At 46.3% G+C, this 17,656-nt stretch overlaps 1 protein-coding gene across 2 annotated transcripts; it reads left to right on the plus strand.

The window, feature by feature from the left end:
- Positions 1–273: 273 nt before the first annotated feature.
- Positions 274–17,036, plus strand: Anp32e (acidic nuclear phosphoprotein 32 family member E). Of its 2 annotated transcripts, XM_021158493.1 has the most exons (7): positions 274–678; positions 4,242–4,391; positions 5,113–5,235; positions 6,924–7,095; positions 7,783–7,940; positions 14,013–14,067; positions 14,858–17,036. In XM_021158493.1, exons 1-7 carry the CDS (start codon positions 625–627, stop codon positions 14,926–14,928), a joined length of 783 nt encoding a protein of 260 aa, XP_021014152.1. In that variant the 5' UTR covers positions 274–624; the 3' UTR covers positions 14,929–17,036. The 2 variants fall into 2 exon arrangements, with proteins under 2 accessions (XP_021014152.1, XP_021014153.1); XM_021158494.2 differs by lacking the exons at positions 6,924–7,095; positions 14,013–14,067; positions 14,858–17,036 and having other exon boundaries at positions 301–678; positions 7,783–7,923.
- The last annotated feature ends 620 nt before the right edge of the window (positions 17,037–17,656 follow it).

A 17,656-nucleotide genomic window follows, 5' to 3' on the forward strand; every position in this document is an offset into this window, starting at 1 on the left:
CAAAAACAAACCCAACAGACACCCAAACCGTCCTACTACCAAGGGAAAGCGCGCCAATCACACAAAGAAAAGGAGGGGGGCGACTGGGATTCAAAATCATTTCTCCGGGACGTACATCCTCCCGGACCTATCGGAATTAACTGCGCGCCTGGTCAGAACCAATAGACACTGAGTTTCTGGTCCAGGTCCCCCCTAAAGACAAATGGACAATCCTCTAGCCCAATGGAGTCGTGTGACGCTAAGGACTCGACCAATCCCGTTGGGAGGTGGGTGGAGTGTAGGCTAGGGGGGGGTTGGCGGTGCCGTGTCATGGAGGCTCAGTCTCGCAGCAGCCATTGAAGGGGAAGGAACTGCGGGCGCGCGCGTGTCTCTCTCCCTCACTCTCTCTGTGTGAAAGTGTGTGCGTGCCCGAGTGTGCGCGCGCGGGTGTGTGGACTCGGAGGTGGGGGCAGCCGAGTTAGTCCCAAGTCGTCGGACTCCATTTGCTATTCTTTTCTTTCTCTCCCACACCCGTGTGGTAGTGGGCGTTCGTCTTTGCGTCTCTTTTCATTCATCTCCAGACCTTTAGAGGTTTTTTAGGGTTGGGGATAGTGGGGAGGGCAGGCGAGGGGAAAGGAGGAGGACATGGAGATGAAGAAGAAGATTAACATGGAGTTGAAGAACAGAGCCCCGGAGGAGGTGAGATGACTCAGCCCCCATAGTCCCCTCCCGCCCTGGATCGTGAGGGGTGGGCTTCGGGGGTCCGAGTGGGTGCGCAGGGCGGACTGGGAAGCGCGCCCCCACTTGGGGTGGGGGCGGGGTGTTTATTTTAAGTTTTAAATCACCAGGCTCTTGTGCTTAAAATGGCGAAGGGCTTAAGTTTCTAGGGGCATTTTCGTGAGCGCGCGGGGGCTCAGCCCCATGGCGTCCTCGCAGACTGGCGGCCCGGCCTCGCGGGGGCGGGCGGCGTGGGCGCGACCCCCGGGCCCTCGCCACCTGCGAAGTTGGTGTAACTTTCCCGCGGCGCCGCCACTCGGCCGGCCGCGGCCCCGGGTGTGGGGCTCGCGCCGATCTGCGCCCCACGCTCCCTCCGACCGTGCCCGCTCGCGGGCAGCGCGCGCCGGGGCCGGGGCCGCAGCGGAATCCCGGGACCCGACGGCGCGGGCCGCGATCCGCGTGGCGCGAGGACTTTTACGCAAGCTGGAGGCTTGTGCGAGCCTCGCAGCGCTCAGTGCGGTCCTAGGGAAGAGTCCCGAGTCTTGAAGGGGGCCCGGGAGGCGTCGCCCCCGAGCTCCCCGCCGTCGGATTCCCTAGCGGTTTAGGCCAGGTCCGCGGGTCTGGAGATTGGCCGCGGCGGGGGGGGGGGGACCAGGCTCGCTGATTCGCGGCCGCGGCGTGAAATCAAGGGACAAGGGGTCCGCGCCGCCGTGGTCCCTTGACGCCCGCTCAAAGGCGGGCATCTGCCGGGCCTCCACGGTTATCATGCAGAGCCACCGGTCCCTGAGCCCTGTTGATTTTCGCGGTTCCTTTGCGGGTTTTGGTGACTGGAGGCGAGAGCGAGGTGGTGGCAACATTGTTGCTGTGAGGGTTATCTCTGGGAGGACTGGAAGTTTTCTAGAGCTTTTTTAGAAGATTCTAGAAAAACTCAAAAGTTGAAAGCTGTCAGCAGGACGTGGTGACTGATATCTGTAATTCTGTATATCTGTAAATCTGTACTTCTCATATCAAAAAATTCCCAGCCCTTGGGAGGGAGGACGAGGTAGGACGCTGGTTGCAAGTGGAACTCTGTCAAACAAGGCAAAGCAAATCAAAACAAGCAGTTTCTCAGAAGTCTTGTGGAGCAAAAATGGGTCGTCCCCTCCGCCCCATTCTTTCGCCTTCAGTTTGGAGGATTGCTTGACATGCCTTTTTGCAGTCTCTTTCCTTTGGTGTGGTGTGGTAACAGTTAAGTTTGTATAGATAGTTTATAAGGCACTCCCGTTTATTTACTTTCTCCTTGGGAAAACGTAAGCTGGGTTGTATTGTTCTAGAATCCAAATTAGCAAATAGGAGTAAAGTTGAAGAGCTGGGATTCTGATACTAGGTCTACAAAACTCTTGTTGAGCTCTAAGAAGTCTCTGGTTAAGACTAGAATCCAAAGGCTTAAGAGTTGCTGGGTGTGGTAGGCATTTAATTCGAAGCCGAGGCAGGCAGATCTTTTTGAGTTTGAGGCCAGCTTGGACTAGTGAGACTACAGCTGTCTCAAAAAACCAACAGCCGGGAGGTGGTGGCTCTCGCCTTTAATCCCAGCACTTGGGAGGCGGATTTCTGGGTTCGAGGCCAGCCTGGTCTACAGAATGAGTTCCAGGACAGCCAAGGCTACACAGAGAAATCCTGTCTCAAAAAAAAATCAAAAAAAAAAAAAAAAAGAAAGAAATCCCCTTCTGAGCCGGAGAGATGGCTCAGAGGTTACCAACACTGGCTTCCAGGTCTTCCCAGAACCCACATGGCAGCTCACTACTGTCTGTAACTCCAGTCCCAGTTATCCAACACCCATCTTCTGGCTTCTATGGGTACTGCATGCCTAGGATGCACAGACATACATGCATTCAACCATATGCATTAAGAAAAGAAAAGACTGCCGGGCGTGGTGGCGCACGCCTTTAATCCCAGCACTTGGGAGGCAGAGGCAGGCGGATTTCTGAGTTCGAGGCCAGCCTGGTCTACAGAGTGAGTTCCAGGACAACCAGGGTACACAGAGAAAAAAAAAAAAAAAAAAAAAAAAAAAAAAAAGAAAAGAAAAGACGTTCAGTCCCCCCTCCCTCCAAGCATGGGACAGACAGTCCATGTTGTCTCCAAGCTTGGGACAGTCCATGTGGCTGACTGAGCAGCAGAAGGAGAAACAACGTTTTGAATATTGTTTTGTGTGATATTGTTTATCTTCAGCTGTCTTAGAAGCTTTCTAATATTGGTTTCTGAAGGTTAGCAAGGTTGGGATTCTACTGGCATTTATCAGCGTAACACACAGAGGCTTAAACAGAAAGTGATGAGCTTCAAGCTCCCCCTGTAGCTTTGAGTCTTTCCCCGACAGCCCAGGTGTCTCCTCCCGGGTGTAGGTCAGGATAGTGCGGCTCCTGCTCAGAGTCCAAACCGGTATCCGTAGGACCTTTTCCACAGTTGTTTTTTTTTTTTTTTCTGCCTCAATGATTTGAAGTAGGCATTGGACTGGTTAGTCCAAGGTCAGATGGAAAGGACCGCTTACAGTGATAGCTAAATCACATCAGGTTGAGTTTTTAAAATACATACTTTTAATTTTGTTTTTATATATATTTATATATGTTATGCATATAAATATGTTTATGTGTGGTTTCATTTTATGTTATTGTTGTTTGCCTGCACGTATGTATGTCTGTGCCAGGGTATCAGGAGCCCTGTGGAACTGGGGTTACAAGGTGTGAGCTTGTGGGTGCTGGGAATTTTAACCCAAGTCTTGGAAGAGTAGCCAGTGCTCTTAACTTCTGAGCCATCTCTCCAGCCCACCATCTGTCAGTTTCCTTAGTATATGTTAATTATATATAGTGTTTCACTTTTCATACATGTGTATAGTATGTTGTGATTACTGTCATTCCTCTTTCCCCTCCCTTACTCCCTCCACCCTGCTGATCCTCTTTCCCAGCTAATCCCCAGAATGCCTTCAAGTCTCTCTCTCTCTCTCTCTCTCTCTCTCTCTCTCTAATAACTCCGTGAGTTACGTTAGGTTCTCACGGGGGTGCGGGTGAAGACGCACGAGAAGGATCTGTGCAAGGACTTACTGTTTGGCGATTGATCTTGCTCTCATTTCAGGCAGTTTTAGACTGCATGGCTCTGCATGGCTCAAGTGACTCTTCACTCCCAAGTAGCTGGGATTACAGCTTCCTTACTCCATGCCCAGTCTGCCACAGACTCCATGGCACAAGTGACCCCTCCCCTATCATCCCCAAGTAGCTGAGATGACAACCTCATACGCTGGCCGTACCCAGTGTAGGGGATTGGCATTTTTGTTTTTGCTTTCTTTTGTTTTGAGACAGGGGCTCTGTTTTGTAGCTTTGGCTGTCCTGCAGCTTACTATATAGACCAGGTTGTCCTGGAACTCATAGAGATCCTCCTGCCTCGCCTCCGGAGTGTTGGTATTAAAGGCCACCACCCCTGGCTGGGATTGCTATTTTGATATTCATGTGTTTAGAATGCTTAGACACCGAAGGGTCTGTTGTTATGCAAACTAATTATTTCGTTTCTTCTAACAGGTGACAGAGTTAGTCCTTGATAATTGCTTGTGTGTCAATGGGGAAATCGAAGGCCTGAATGACACCTTTAAGGAACTGGAGTTTCTTAGCATGGCCAACGTGGAGTTGAGTTCCTTGGCCCGGCTTCCCAGCTTGAATAAACTCCGGAAGGTGAGCTGGGATTGGCTGTGGGGACAGCGTGGTCTTCACGGCCAGGCTGATGGAGTTCTTGGTTAAGTGAAAAGACCATTTCACCTGCCAGCCAGAAAGCTTCAAGTTCCTAGAGATGAGAAGGGGAGGAAGGGTGCTAGACCCTGGCTTGGTGGCTCTTCTACAGGACCTGGTCAGTTCCTCGTCACAACTCATGTGACTCCAGTGCCAGGGGATCCAGCTTCCTCATAAAGACATACATACAGGCAAAACACCAACGCACATAAAATAAGTAAATCACTATTTACTGGGAGGTGGCTTACACATTTGGGAGGCAGAGGCAGGCGGGTCTCTTGAGTTCCAGGCCAGCCTGCAGATGGAGTTCCAGGACAGCCAGGGCTACAAAGAGATCCTGTTTCAAAGAAAATGAAAAAACAGACAAACAACAAAAAAAGGGAACTGTAGGATTTTGGAATCAGTTTCAGTAATACCTAGAAATTTAAATTAGAATTGTTTTATGGCATAAAATTGAATTTAATATCTACCACTGCCCCCATCAGAAAATCCAAATGAACACAATTGGAGCCATGCCACAGATAAGCCACTGTGTGGGGTTCTGATCGGTTTGCAGATAGATGGGAATTGGGGAAGCTGGAGAGAATAAGGAGTGTTGTTTTCAGTTGATGGGCAAGGTCCTCTGGCATCATCAGTCTTTGTTTTTCTCTCCATGTTGAATATGTAGTTGGAACTTAGTGACAATATAATTTCTGGAGGCTTGGAAGTCCTGGCAGAGAAATGTCCAAATCTTACCTACCTCAATCTGAGTGGAAACAAAATTAAAGATCTCAGTACAGTAGAAGCGCTGGTAAGTGGAGGGCGTTGTCACTGGGCTTGATTTAATCTGACTTGTTCATATTCTCACTAATTTCTGCTTAAGTCTGGGATTTCCTGAAATATCTCTTGTGGTCCAGATAGCTATGTTTCTTTAAACTGTCCAGCTGGGCTTGGCACTCAGCCCTGAGGTAGGGGAAGGAAGGATGGCCCCAAGTTGGCGCCTGGGCCGTAGAGTTGAGACTCCTTTCTTAAAATTACAGGCCTTGAGTCAGGCCTGGCGGTGCACGCTTTTAATCCCGGGCCTTGGGAGGTAGAGGCAGGTGGATTACTGTGAGTTTGAGGTCAACTTGGTCTACATAGTGAGTTTTAGGTCAGCCAGGGTTATGTAGAGAGACCCCGTCTCAAACAAAGGCCTCAAACCAGCTCATTTCAAAAGGCACCTAACCACCAGGCTTGACGGCCTGACTTGATTCTCGGAACCCAAGTGATACATGGAAAGAACCCACAACTGAAAGTTATTCTCTGTCACACACATGAATGCTTATGGAATATGCGTGCATCTCCCTGCTCAATATAATTAAAATGTATAATAAATAAATAAGAAATAAAGTCCGCTGGGCGGTGGTGGCGCATGCCTTTAATTCCAGCACTCAGGAGACAGAGGCAGGCGGATTTCTGAGTTTGAGGCCAGCCTGGCCTACAAAGTGAGTTCCAGGACAGCCAGGACTATACAGAGAAACCCTGTCTCGAAGCAAAAAAAAAAGAAAGAAAAAGAAATAAAAGTCCAGGTGATTTTTGAATCAGTGACAAATATATTTAATGATTAGCTTTTATTTTCTTCAGGGCTTTATTCTGGTTTCAAGTTTTCAGTATTTTTTTAAACACCTCTTTTTTTTTCCCTATATTTTGAGGTAGTCTGTCTCCTTATTTTCTTTTTCTTTTTTTGGTTTTTCGAGACAGTTTCTCTGTGTAGCCCTGACTGTCCTGGAACTCATTTTGTAGACCAAGCTGGCCTCGAACTCAGAAATCCACCTGCCTCTGCCTCCCAAGTGCTGGGATTAAAGGCATGCGCCACCACGCCCAGCTTATTTTCTGATAGGAAGGAAAAGATACATAATACAAAACTGAAAATGGATATTCAGGTTTACAATTTGTTTTATTAGTGTGTGTCTGTGCTTGTTGGTTTTCTGGGTCCCAGGATTAAATCTACATTGCCAGGCATGGCCAGTCCTTGTCCGTGGGCTTAGTGTGGTGCCTGTGTAATCTCAGCACTCCGGAGGCCAAAGCAACTGAGGATTCAAGGCCAGCTTGGGCTATGTAACAGGACCTTACCCTGTCTTTAAGAAGAAGAAAAAGATGGGAGATTAAGTCTTGGTAGCCCAGGCTGGCCTCCCACTCGGACCTTCCTGCCCTGGCTGGGTTATGGTGTGTGTTGGCACACTTGGGGCGCTGTTGCCTATCTGCCCAGCTTCTGTCAGCAAAAATGCCTGGAGTGTCTGTAAGAAACTAAGTTGTAAGACATCTGCTGGGGACACAGCAGTGACAAACCAAAGTTCTCCACCGGTGCTGCTGCCTGTGCCTGGGGGAGTGGCTTTACAAACCCTAAAAGTGCAAAAACTTGTTCTTTAGCTTCAAGAATATGTTTTTCAGATCTTTCATTAAATCTCAAGAACCCAGTGTTTAAAATCTTGATTGTAACCTTTAACTTTACTTTTTCAGCAAAATCTTAAAAATTTGAAAAGTCTTGACTTGTTTAACTGTGAGATCACAAACCTGGAAGATTATAGAGAAAGTATTTTTGAACTGCTGCAACAGATCACCTACCTGGACGGATTCGACCAGGAGGACAATGAAGCTCCCGACTCGGAGGAGGAGGAGGACGACGACGAGGGTGAGGCTCTTAGTCTACTATTTATTTGTTTGGAGATAGGGTGTCTCTATAACTCTGGCTGTTCTGGAATTCACTGTGTAGACTAAGCTGACCCCCAAACAGAGAACCACCTGCCTCTGCCCACTTCTTGCTGGGATTAAAGGTGTTCACCACCATGCCTGGCAACCAGCAGGTTTTGAAGTGACCGCAAAGTAAAGCCAACTTCAGTGTGTATAATGTTTGAAAATGTATTTTGGGAGGGTCCGTTGCAGTGCTGGGATGGGATCATCCTCGCACATGCTCGGTACGTGCTGACCTGGATCCCCAGTCCTAGTAAAGTACTTCTGGGTCACAGGTAACAGTGCTGTAAAATGGGTCGGTTTGCTTTGTTTCGTTTTATCGAGACAGGGTCTCCCTGTGCAGCCCTGGTTGTCCTGGAACTCTGTAGACCACGCTGACCTCAAACTCAGTCCCACCCCTCCCGACTCCAAGCCTCCCCTCTGCCCCTCTGCCTCCCAGTGCTGGGATTAAAGGCATGCACCACTATTGTCTGGCCAGGATTTGTTCTTTTAAGCCAAGTGTAGGGGCACTTGCCATGGTTGGTTTAAGATGAATGGGGGCCACGTGCCAGAAGGACGCAGTCCCTATGAGTACCAGGAGGAAGCGGTTGCCCGGATGCTTGCTCACCTTTGACAATGTTTTCTAAAGATGGAGATGAAGATGAGGAAGACGAGGACGAAGATGAAGCCGGTCCACCGGAAGGATATGAAGAGGAGGAAGATGAGGATGAGGATGAAGCTGGCTCAGAAGTGGGAGAGGGAGAAGAGGAGGTGGGCCTCTCATACTTAATGAAAGACGAAATTCAGGTGAATGGAAACTTGTTGTTCGCCCTGAAGACGGTTGGCCCAGGGCTAAGTGCTGTATGAGTAGGATGGGTTGTGAGTGGTTTCCTGATGCTTGGATGAGTATGGATAAGCATCTGTCTTTTTTTCTCCCTCCTACTGGGTGCTCCATATTATGTTCAGACAGCTGTAAATACTTGCTGGTTTTCTTTCTTTCTTTTTTTTTTTTTTTTTAAGCCCAAGGACAGTTTTATTTAAAAACTCTCAGGGCAGGGGATCTGTAAGTCTCAGTAGCTCCTAGGAGGAGAACAGAGGGGAGAATGGAAAAACCCAGTGCCGTGTAAACTGGCCTTGAGGTCAGACCAGCGGTCACAGGGCAGGGAGCGCGAGGTCTAGAGAGGAGGTGTGGAAGGCCACAGTGGTAGCAAAGCTGTATCTGGGCTCTGGTTGGCATCCAAAAAGAATGAGACGAAAGGACAAGTTGCCTCTTTTTGACTTGGGTCTCAGACTCAAGCCGAATCTCATCATGGCCACTCACAGGGACTGCCATTGCTTGCTCTTTATCTCCTGAATTTCTGAATTGACTCTGCCTTCAGTGGCACAGGATGGAGGAAGCATTTTCTGAATGTCTGAGCCTCTTTCTGCATCTTACAAGCAAACTCCTGGAGTTGCTTTAACAAGGTGATGCACATAAAGCCCCTGGTTCTGGTTGGTAACAACAGTTCAGACACTCAGACTGTGATCTCTTCCCTTCAGTTAGTTAGTTAGACTCCTGCAGTAGCTTTTCTACCTTTTTAAATTAAAAGTTGTGTGTGCTCAGCTGGGCGTGGTGGCGCACAGCACTCGGGAGGCAGGGGCAGGAGGATTTCTGAGTTCGAGGCCAGCCTGGTCTACAAAGTGAGTTTCAGGACAGTCAGGGCTACACAGAGACACCAACATGCCTGTGAATGTGTGGTGTGTGAATGTAGTTGCCTGTGGACGCCAGAAGAGGGTGCTCTGGAGCTGTTCCTTCAGGCGGGCACCAGTTTTGGAAGCTGAAATCCAGATTCTCTGAAACCGTCTTGACCACCGGCTCGTGTGCCAGCCACCACCTTGCATTCGCTTCCTAAGCAGTGTCCGCCTAGGTCAACTCTGCTCAGGGATTTCTTCCACCAAGCGCCCGTGTGGTATGCTGATAGACCATCGCTCTCCTTGGTGTGCTGTGATGTCTCCCTCTTGCCCCCAAAGCATACAAGGTTGTCCTTCATTCTCTGCTGCCTTAAACCTTGATTAGACTTCTGTTGCCTAAAGATGCTCTCATAAAAACTTCTCTGCCCTTTACTGAGTGGTGAGCTCTTTAAATGAGAGGCTGTTAATCTTTACTCTAATAGCCAGTGTGTTCAGTGGGAATAGACTATCCTTAGCCCCTGGGAGTTTAGAGAAGTTGCTCTCTCTTCGTGTAAAAGTGAGCTTTATTTTCATATTTTAAAATAATTGTTTCTTTTGAAAATACCTCAATGCTAGGGATGTAGCTCAGTGATAGAACACTTGCTGATAAGTGTAAGGCCTGGGTTGAATCTTCAGGACCACATACACAGATCTCCTCGAGACGGTGTCTTTTGCTTTCCTGCTTACTTTTGCAATGGTTAGGTTGACTATCTGATTGATGGGTTTATTTTCCTGCTACCTTTGTTTTGTTTTCTTTTAAAGATTTATTTATTTATTATATGTAAATACACTGTTGCTGTCTTCAGACTCACCAGAAGAGGGCGTCAGATCTCATTACAGGTGGTTGTGAGCCACCATGTAGTTGCTGGAATTTGAACTCAGGACCTTTGGAAGAGTAGTCAGTGCTCTTACTTATTGAGCCATCTCGCCAGCCCCCTTTTGTTTTCTTTTTTAAGATTTATTTTGTGTGTATCAGTAAATGTTCTGCCCACATGTATGTCTATATACCATGGGTGTGATTGGTTCTTGAGTCTCCTAGGACTGGAGTTACAGACGGTTGTGAGCTGTCACGTGGGTGTTGAGAACTGAACCTGGGTCCTGTGCAAGAACAGCCAGTGTCTTACTCGTTGAGCCATGTGTCCATCCACTTCTGACAATATTTTAAATTTAAAATAAATAAACAAGAATAAGGCCTTAGGCTTCTTTGTATCTTTGTGAGTCATAAAGTATACAGCGAAGAGAAAACCTTGGAATGCTCTTAGTGTTTATAGGGAAAGCCTGTTTAGTTTACAGCAGCATTTAGCATGAATGGTTCTCTTTTATGTTTGATTCACTTATTTTATGATTTGATTTCTCCCTCAGTGTAAGCTGTATGCTGAGGTGTGCAGTGGGTGTTGAGTGTTTTACTGTGCTCCCGAGGCTGCCGTGGAGGGTGTCTGCCTCCTGAGTGCTGCCTAAAATGTCACTGTCAAACCACCTGAGATGATTGACATTTAGGTATAATTGTTCTGCTGAATGTTTGGGGATATTACCTCAAAATGCCGTGGCCAAGCACAGGTCAGAAATCTGTGAATACACACAGCAGCATTGTTAGTGCAGGGCCAGGAAGCCTTCTTATTCTGGATGGGATAGTTTGGATGTTCAAAATGAAGTCTGAGTGGGGTTGTGGTAGCTCAGGCCCATACTCCTGGCTCTGCAGGAGGCAGTGGGACTGCAGGAGTTGGTGATAGCATAGGCTGCTTAGCGTGCTCTAGGATAGCCTAGGCTACAGGGAAGCCTTGTCTCACAACGAACCAGGCAACCCCAGAGTGCCTGCTTTTAGGAGCTAAATTCTAGGCAAGCTTCAGAGACCATTGCTGTGTAACGGTGAAAGAGGCAGGAATGGCAGATTTCAGTATGCATTGTACTTACTCCTAAAGGGGTCTGGTTTTTATTATGTATGTATGGTTATCTTGTCCAAATGTCTGTCTCTATATCGCCTGTGTGAATGCTGACTGCAAATGCCAGAAGAGGCATAGGATCGGGTGGAGCTCAATTACAGACCTGTGTGGGCCACGATGTAACTGACTGCTGGGAGGAAATCCCTCTGGTTATGTTTGCCTCTTCAAAATGCGATCTCACCGTGCAGCTCAGGCTGCCCTTGAACTCAGGCTCACGGTCCCCCTGCCTGAGTTTTATAAGTGCCGGGACTCTGTAGACAGGGCCAGCACCACTGCTACAACTACATCTGGTTTTATGTAGCACGCTGGGGAGCTACAACCTCTAGACCTCTGATTTGCTGAGTTTTTTTGTTGTTGTTATATTTCTTCTCATTTTAGTTGTTCTTCAGGGGCAAGGAATTGCTGTGTATAAAGGACTTCGGGAATATTGGAAAGTATGCCCTGTACTATTCATACTTATGTCAGGAAACAGTTCTCACTAATAGGGCAAAGGCCATGGTCGTCACTGAGCAGACTGAGTGACTTTCTGGTAAATGCTGCGGCTTTATTGTGAGACGTTGTCCTCAGGATGGTCTTTACATGCCTTGGAACGTCAGTTCAATTACGTTTTAGTTAAAATAAAACTCAGATAGTTCTTGATAGCTGTGATTTTTCTAAATTATCAACAAGTGTTTTATTTAAAATGATAAATGACTGTTTGCATCTTTGAGATGTTTCAGATGCCTCCTCGCCTTCCTTCCTTCTCCCCTTTTATCTCATGTGCACTGACGTTTGTCTGCATGCATGTCTTTGGAAGGGTGTCAGATCTAGACTTACAGACAGTTGTAGGCTGCCGTCTGGGTGCTGGGAATTGAACCTGAGTCCTCTGGAAGAACAGCCAGTGCTTTTTTTTTCCCTTCTGTTTTTTCAAATCAGGGTCTCTCTGTGTAGCCCTGAATGTCTTGGAATTCACTCTGTAAACCAAACTAGCTTTGAACTCAGAGATCCCCTTGTCCCTGTCTCCGCCACTATGCCCAGCATAGCAGGCATTCCTAACCACTAATTATTCACTGCTTACACTTGGTGCTCAACTTGGAACATACAAATGTAGTACGGCTAGGTGGCTAGCAAGCCGCAGGGGTCTGTTTCTGCTCTGTCTGGGCCAAGAGTGTAGGCATTCAACACCAGGGCACCTTTAATGTGTGTGGTTGGCAGTTTGAGCTCAGGTCAGATTGTACAACCATCTTCCCAGCCCATTGAATGATTTGGAGACAGTCTTGCTAGGTTGGCTTTGAACTTGGAGTCCTCCCACCTCTGCCTGGGGAATTACATGCTTAATAGAGTATGCTTGAGTACACTGTGGTGAGATCGAGAGACCCTTGACTGCTTGTTTTTCAGATGTACAGTAGTTAGTACCAAGTTTGTCTGGACTTGGTCATTTGTAGCACGGCTGAGATCAGAGCTGTGAGTGGTAAGGGTCTCCCAGCCCCAGCGGTATTAGCGTTCTTAGGGTTGGAAGTCGGTCTGTTGTCTCTGGCTTATGTGGTTCTGATAAGCTTGTTGCTCTTCTGATTCGATGGAGCATAAAGTTGAAAAAAGTAATTGACTGTAAATGAGAAGGTGTATAAACAAACAGAGAACACCCAGCTGGAGACCAGAGTTAGTTTAAGGTGAGAATGGGCCAGAGAGGTGGCTTAGCGGGTAAAGGCCCTTGCAGTGTGTCTTAGTTAGGGTTTCTGTTGCTGTGAAGAGACACCATGACAACATTTAATAGGGGCTGGCTTACAGTTTTAGAGGTTTAGTCCATTGTCGTTCTGGGGGGAAGTGTGACATGAAATGGTGCTGGAGGAGCCGAGAGTTCTACATCTTTATCCACAGGCAGCAGGAGACTGTGTCACACTGGGTGAGTCTTGACCTCAACCACCTTGCATAGTGACACACTTCCTCCAGCAAGACCTCACGTACTCCAGTGGGACCACTCCTAATAGAGCCTCTCTGTGTGGTCAGGCATTCAAAGGCGTGAGTCAGGAGTCAGACCCACCACGCAGTGCAGACCTGGTGGCCAGAGTTCAATCCCTCCAAGTCATGGAAAAGTGGAAAGAGAGCTGACTCTGCAAAGTTGTCAGAAGAGCTCCCCGTGTGCCATGCTTGTCCCGCGAGCATGAGCGCACACAGCAACAGTAATGACATGCACATGTACAGTAACAGTTGTTTGGAAGGGAGAAAATCCTCAGAGGAGAGCAGCATGTACTAATGGGTGGACCGTTCATGGTCAGAGACATCACGATGATCAAGGGGCTGCCTAGCAAGGCTGGCAAGGATCTTGGGTCAAGTCCAAAGTCCGTTAAAAAAAAGCTGGGGGGTGGGGTGGGTCTGATGACAGCCAGTGGTCCAAGTCTTGAGAGGCAGCACAAGCTGCATAATGGCATGTGATCTTAAGCCCAGCCATGGAGGAGGGGAGACAGGACTGCCTGGATGCTGGGAGTAAGCCTGTGCGTCATGGCACCTGCCTTACAATGTTGCAAGCAGGGTCGGTGGCATTTCCTGCTTTTGGTGGAATGTTGATATTCAAGAAACTGAAGAGTTGTGGAACATTTTGGATTTTAGATTTTTGGTTTGTGGCTTGCTTTTATTGGTTGGAAAACAGATCTAGAGAAACACATTTTTATAGTCAGCATATAACCATAACCGTATTTGACATCAGGGTTCAGATCACCTGTGCCTCAGTCTGTAAAGTAGAAGGGCTTATTTTAAAGCAGGAAAGTCCTGTTTCTGCTAGTGGGCAGATGTGGCTTTTTTTTCTTTTTTTTTTTTTTTTAATTATGGTTTTTCGAGACAGGGTTTCTCTGTATAGCCCTGGCTGTCCTGGAACTCACTCTGTAGACCAGGCTGGCCTGGAACTCAGAAATCCACCTGCCTCTGCCTCCCAAGTGCTGGGATTAAAGGCGTGTGTCCCCATGCCCGGCTAGATGTGGCCATTTTTAAGCTGGATAGAGTGGTACATTCCTGTAATCGCTGCACTTGGGAGGCAGAACCAGTTGAGTCAGGAGTTTGCTTGAGACTCTGTTCTCCTGAACCATGGTAGGCTAAGGCACAGACTGTGTTTATAAAAGTCTGGATGCTTAGTCAGCTTCAAAGCACAGGAGGCAGAAACTGTCCTTTGAGGCACAGCTGACCTGTAACTTCATCGCTCTTGTGAAACAATAGAAGTCCTTGTCGTGGTTTACTCATTCTCACATTGACTTTGAAGGATGAAGAGGACGATGATGACTATGTTGATGAAGGGGAGGAAGAAGAAGAAGAGGGTGAGTTGCTTGTGCCATAAGAACATTGTGAATCTTAGCAGATGTTGAGTCTGTGGTGGGATCGCCCTGGCCCTTGAGCCTTTAATTTTGTTGTTTATTATAATGTGCCTAGACACATAGTCCAGTGATTTGAAAGACTAGTTTAATTCTGCCAAAACAACAACAAAAACAATTTCTAATCTGTACTTAAAGACAGAAATGAGGGGCTGGAGAGATGGCTAAGCGGTTTAAAGCACTAGCTGCTCTTCCAGAGGACCTAGATTTAATTCCCAGCAACCACGTGGAAAAATGAAAACGAAAGCCAGGCATGGTAATTTATGCCTTTGATCTCAGCATTTGGGAGGCAGAGGCAGGGGCATCTCTGATTTTGAGATAGCCAGGGTTATACAGAGAAACTCTCTCTTGAAACACACACACACACACACACAGAGATGAAGTAAATTGAAGTAAATGTTTATTTGCGCTTCCTTGCACCCTGGAATCTCATTTGCAGAGAGAAAAGCCTCCGTGCAGAGAGGATGGGTGGACGCAGATGTCCCGTTAGTGTTTACCTAAGAGTCACATTGTCACGCACTTGGTCTGTTGATTGACCTGCGAGCTGTGGTTTGTCCGTGAGCGTGTCTCTTCTGAAGAGTATGGTTCTCTGAAGTCCTTTATATTCTCCAACAAATTTCAGAGTGGAAACAACTTATATTTTCTCTTGATTCTCATTTTCTACTAAGAGTAAAAGCTCTTACTAAGAGAAAAACTCAGTTGTTAAAATCAAGTATCTTACATTTTTCCATTTTAGAGGAAGAGGGTCTTCGGGGAGAGAAGAGAAAGCGAGATGCTGAGGATGATGGGGAGGAAGACGACGATTAGACCTCCAGGACCAGGCCACCTGACACTCCTGGGCGCTGGAGAGCGATCACATTGTCTTTGTTTCTTTCTGTATGATAGCTGTCCCAGTAGGAGACGATGTGTAACTTTTTATAGGAAAAGTGTGGTTTTACTATTTTGGCCTTACCATTCCGGTTAAGATTTGCTAGTCTCTTAATCATAATGTTCTTAGAAATGAATTCTCATTCATCTTCCCATAGTGAAATTCTCTAGCATTGTATTTAGATTCTGGATTTTTATAATTCATGCTTAATGTATTAGACATTTTTAGCCCATAATTAAAACATTGTTGCTTTTACACAGGTGTAGTTTGGTGCATTTCATTCATAATGTTTTAAAGTTATTTATAAATTAACCAATTACACTCAGCTGTAATATGAAATGGCAGTAGTCTTTTGAATGATAAAGCTGGTTTTTGTTTTTGGTTGATTTAGAGACGATCTGGCTGTCATTAGCTTGAAGGCATTTTGGGGGGTTGGGTAAGGATATCTGAAGGCTTTCCTATCATGGTTTGGAAAGTAGAAGCAGAGTGAGAGGGTTCTCTCAGAGGCAGGTCATGGACTGCTCAGTGACACAGTTCAGGGCCCTTTAGGAGCCTGTCCCTTTCTAAGGCCAGACTTGCAGTGGAGCGGTCTCTGTGGGTGGCCGTGCCAGCAGGCTGTCGGGTCAGCTGTGTGTCCCCTCCCAGCTGCTCCAGAAGTTTCTGTCACCTTCATTGCTTCGTTCCTGTTCCCATCCAGAAGAAAGCTGGCAAAAGCTGTAATACCCCAGAGACTTCATCTGCACCTCAGCCATCTGTCTCGGTTTCAAACAAGTGGCGTGGAAGAGATGGAGCATTCAAGTTGCAGTACCGAGGGCTTCATGTCGGAGGCAGGCTTTGCTGACGACATGAGTCTGTGTTAGGATAAAGCAGCTACATCCTCTGGCAGAGGTCCGACTGATTGCCATGGAGAACTAATAACACGTTCAGGGCTAGTTTCTAAGTTTTCCTGGTGATTTGGATACCAACGCTGTGAAGTATTTATTATGTTTCTGAGAGCAACCTTTAATTCTTCCTGTAGTTTTGAAAGCGTGATCAGTTGTAGCCTTTGATTGGAATATAGTGGCCATAGGAGACTGTTTGAAAATCAATCTTGAAGTGTTGGTATTTATTTCAAGTGAATGTCTGAAAAATAGAAACAACATTTAGGGTACGGGTATGTGTTTTCTCGTGGCTTCTAAACAAACATGAGCAGACAGGTCTCCCTCCATCCCTTTGTCCCGGAAGCTCCATGCTCAAGGGGTTGCCAGGTTTGTTTTCCTTTTGTTCTATATACTTCAGGTGGGTTTTTGTTTTGTTTTGTCTTTTTCTTTTTTTTTTTTAAACCTAGCATCAGCATAAGTATTTTGCCTCTCTTCTGGGACACATCGAAATTGCAACAGTGGGGCTGCTGCTCTTTCAACTTCAGATGTCTGACCTGGTTTTTTAACATAACAAGTATGAACTTATTTGTAGAGAAGCTAATAAAAGTTGCATGCCCGACTGAGATAAATGTGTACTGAGTTCAGCGCAAGTGTAGGGATCGCCAAAGGACTGGCTTTGTCTCCTTGTTTCAGTAATTGGAACTCCTGCTGTCAGTCTCTAAAGAATTCTCTTTGCAAACTATGCCAGGTTCAAAATAAATGCTTATTTTTAAAAATGAAATCTATATATTGACTTTTTATCAATCATCTATTGTGCAATCAAAATTAGAGTTCTTGAGTTTAAAAACAACGCATAGGGCCTCCAGATAACTATTAAGACTTATTTAGCTTTGTGGGTGGTATTTTCATGCAAATAAGCAAGGGTGGGTTTTCTATTCTGTAGAAGTTCTGGGTTCTGTTCTAACCCTCTCTGTACTGTGCGTGTGTATACGATATGTGAAGTCCTTAGAGACTTTGAGGTTGATACTTTTGTGCAACTGTGTTTTGAATAACGCCATCACAGTGTTAAACACAAGGACGGGCAGCGCTGATCATGGGGTTCTGACTATTTTGGTTTTTTTCCCTTACTGCTGTAACTTAAGTTTTGAAACTGCATTGCTTTGAATAAATTGAAGCATTATTAATAATGACTAGCTTCAGTGTGTGATTGTTCACTCTTCAGAATTACCATCTACTGTTTCAAAGGTCTTTAGAAACAGAAATGACTTTTGAAGGGTAGTCAGACTTGTGACAATAATAGGCACTAGAAAACTCATACTCCAACGGCAGTGGTGGTACACACCTCTAATCCCAGCACTTGGAGGCAGAGGCAGATGGATCTCTTGAGTTTGAGTCCTGCCAGTGCTACACAGAGAAACCCTGTCTGGAAAAAATAAAAACAAAAAAATTCCTTTTCCTCACCAAAATTCTGGATTGGTTCAAATTTCCCTTTGGAGTTGCAGGTTGGGCCAGGACTTTATTGCCTATAGTTCAGCAAGCATTTATAAAATAATCACAGGATTATATGGTTTTTCTAGAATGAGCTCAAATTCTCGGCATAGTATGTTAGTTCCCTACATGTGTATCTTGAAACAATAGATTTTTTATAAATCCCTAGTTTTGGGTTTATATGATTTATTTCTGGAATGTCTTTTGTCAAGTTATGCTAATGTTCTCATGATTACAGTATAGGGAAAATATTAATTACTAAATTCTTTCTGAGAGGTGGAAGCATTGAGCTATTTTTAACTACAGGTATTCACTGAAG

This window comes from Mus caroli, chromosome 3, assembly GCF_900094665.2.
Source record: "Mus caroli chromosome 3, CAROLI_EIJ_v1.1, whole genome shotgun sequence".
Classification (NCBI taxonomy): domain Eukaryota; kingdom Metazoa; phylum Chordata; class Mammalia; order Rodentia; family Muridae; genus Mus; species Mus caroli.

What these genes read in the sequence shown, in the direction of transcription:
- Anp32e (XM_021158493.1), top strand. Translation starts at nt 625, where the DNA reads ATGGAGATGAAGAAGAAGATTAACATGGAGTTGAAGAACAGAGCCCCG. An exon ending in GGAGGAGGACGACGACGAGG is followed by an intron (nt 7,096 to 7,782) that starts GTGAGGCTCTTA and finishes TGTTTTCTAAAG; the next exon opens with ATGGAGATGAAGATGAGGAA. An exon ending in GGAGGAAGAAGAAGAAGAGG is followed by an intron (nt 14,068 to 14,857) that starts GTGAGTTGCTTG and finishes TTTCCATTTTAG; the next exon opens with AGGAAGAGGGTCTTCGGGGA.